The sequence below is a fragment of the Ammodytes marinus genome (assembly GCF_949987685.1).
Source record: "Ammodytes marinus genome assembly, chromosome: 5".
Lineage (NCBI taxonomy): Eukaryota > Metazoa > Chordata > Actinopteri > Uranoscopiformes > Ammodytidae > Ammodytes > Ammodytes marinus.
In genome coordinates, this window is record NC_137234.1 from 126,001 (window position 1) to 128,500 (window position 2,500).

At 50.2% G+C, this 2,500-nt stretch overlaps 1 protein-coding gene across 1 annotated transcript in view; it reads right to left on the minus strand.

The window, feature by feature from the left end:
• LOC307251111 (receptor-type tyrosine-protein phosphatase beta-like) overlaps positions 1 to 2,500 on the minus strand; it is a gene marked incomplete at its 3' end in the record, with an annotated part of 33,510 nt that overhangs the window by 19,074 nt on the left and 11,936 nt on the right. The window contains exon 12 of the mRNA XM_080028432.1: positions 266 to 428. Coding sequence (XP_079884558.1) covers positions 266 to 428 — 163 coding nt within the window. The remainder of the gene's footprint in view (positions 1 to 265; positions 429 to 2,500) is intronic.

Consider the following 2,500-nt stretch of genomic DNA (forward strand, 5'->3'; position numbering starts at 1 on the left):
TGTGTAGACGCGCTGGTCTCATAGTCTTTAGTGTCTGTCTGTGTGTCTGTGTGTCTGTTTGTCTGTCTGTCTGTCTGTCTGTCTCTCTGTCTGTCTGTCTGTCTGTGTGTCTGTGTGTCTGTTTGTCTGTCTGTCTGTGTGTCTGTGTGTCTGTGTGTCTGTGTGTCTGTCTGTCTGTCTGTCTGTCTGTCTGTCTGTCTGTGTGTCTGTCTGTCTGTCTGTCTGTCTGTCTGTCTGTCTGTCTGTCTGTCTGTCTGTCACTCACAGGTGCGTCCGTGTGTGGACGCGCTGGTCTCATACTCTCCGCTCCAGGTGGTAACGATGACGGTGTACAGTCGCCCCGGTAACAGGCCGGTGAACACACAGTCACTCTGGGTCCTAGAGACAGTCAGGTTCTGCAGAAACACGTTGTTGTGTTTGATAAACACCTGGAGGGAGAAAGAGAGAGAGAGTTAGAGAGAGAGACAGAGAGGGAGAGAGACACTGTGACAGAGAGAGAGAGACAGAGAGGGAGGGAGGGAGAGAGAGAGAGAGAGAGGGACAGAGAGAGAGGGAGGGAGACAGAGAGAGAGAGAGAGACAGAGAGAGAGAGACTGTGACAGAGAGAGAGAGAGACAGAGAGAGAGAGGGAGAGAGAGAGACACTGTGACAGAGAGAGAGAGAGAGAGAGAGAGACAGAGACAGAGAGACAGAGAGAGAGAGAGAGACAGAGAGGGAGGGAGACAGAGAGAGAGAGACAGAGAGAGAGACACTGTGACAGAGAGAGAGACAGAGAGGGAGGGAGAGAGAGAGAGACACTGTGACAGAGAGAGAGACAGTCAGGTTCTGCAGAAACACGTTGTTGTGTTTGATAAACACCTGAGGAGGAAAGAGTAAGAGTTAGAACACTGTAACAGAGAGAGAGACACACACACACACACACACACACACACACACACACACTGTAACAGAGAGAGAGAGAGAGAGACACACACACACTGTAACAGAGAGAGACACACACGCACACACACACAGAAACACACTGTAACAGAGAGAGAGACACACACACACACACACTGTAACAGAGAGAGACACAGACACTGTAACAGAGAGAGAGAGAGAGAGAGAGAGAGAGAGAGAGACACACACACACACACACACACTGTAACAGAAGCCCCTTTTACACAGCCAGTGAAAGCCGGGAATATGCCGGCCTTTCGGCCCTCCGCCCTGCTGTATAAATGCGACAGTTGCGGAACGAGGGAAGAAAGGTGCGAGTGATCGTTCCGGGAATTTTACTACCTCGGGGGGTAGTAAGATTCCCGACACGATCAGTTCCGCCTCTCTGTTTAAATGCTCCAGCTTGTTGTTGCGGAACAGGGGGGCGTTTGACGTTCCATAGTCTACGTTCTAAACATGCGACCATGTTAGCAGTTGAAGGACGCGTGTTTAACATTAACCACGGCGGCCTGATGTCCCGTAAAAATCACCAAATAAAAGGAACGGTGTATAATCTAGCTGATCATAAGGTCCGTTGCTCAATCCAAACCCCCGCGCTTCATTTTGCAGAGTGTATGAGTCTATTTCTGCCCAGGAGAAGTTGTACAATGGAAAGCTAGGCTAGGCTAAGTAAGGGATAAAGTATAGCGAACGGGTCACTTGCTAGAAATAAAGACCGACAAGCTGAAGCAGGAGCCCGACGCGCAGCGGAGGGCTCTTGTTCAGCTTGAAGGTCGACCTTGTAACGGGGGAATAGTCTGCTCGCCCCGCTAGACTGTCTGCTTCAGCTGACTGAAGGCTCCGGCTCAGCTGTTAGCCACAGAGCTACTGTTTTGCTAACACATTCCGCCGCCGCTATTATTATCCTAAGTCTGAGCGTATATCCACACTTTATTTCTGTCTACAGTAACGTGACTTCACACACTGTGTGTTTGTATGTGTATGTGTGTGTCTGATTGGCAGATCGCTGGCCTCACAAAGAGACTCGCTCACAACCAACCTGTCACCCACACACACACACACACACACACACACACACACACACACACACACACACACACACACACAGAGGTGAAGCGGTCGGATTGATTTAGTCAGTTTGGTTAACTGTCCCAGTGATGTTGGACTCAGCGCGTAGCGAGATCAACTGGCACATCGTGGGGACAGTAAAATACGGCCCTCTTACTGCAAGCTCCAGCACTTCTGCTCTCAATTCACCGGCCATTGTTGTTGTTGTAAAGCAGCTGACCGGCGCGGCGCTAAATGTTTACGTCACACCTGACGCTGTTTACAAGCACCTCTTTCATTCCGGAGCGCTGTGTAAAAGGGACTACTGATGCGCCAGCAGGCCGGCGTTGCTTGCTTCTGTGTAAATAACACAGAAGCAAAGCCGGCATATTGGAGTGATGTTGTTCCGTCAATATGCCGCAATCTCTGTGTAAAAGGGGCTAGAGAGAGAGACACACACACACACACACACACACAGAAACACACTGTAACAGAGAGAGAGACACACACACAC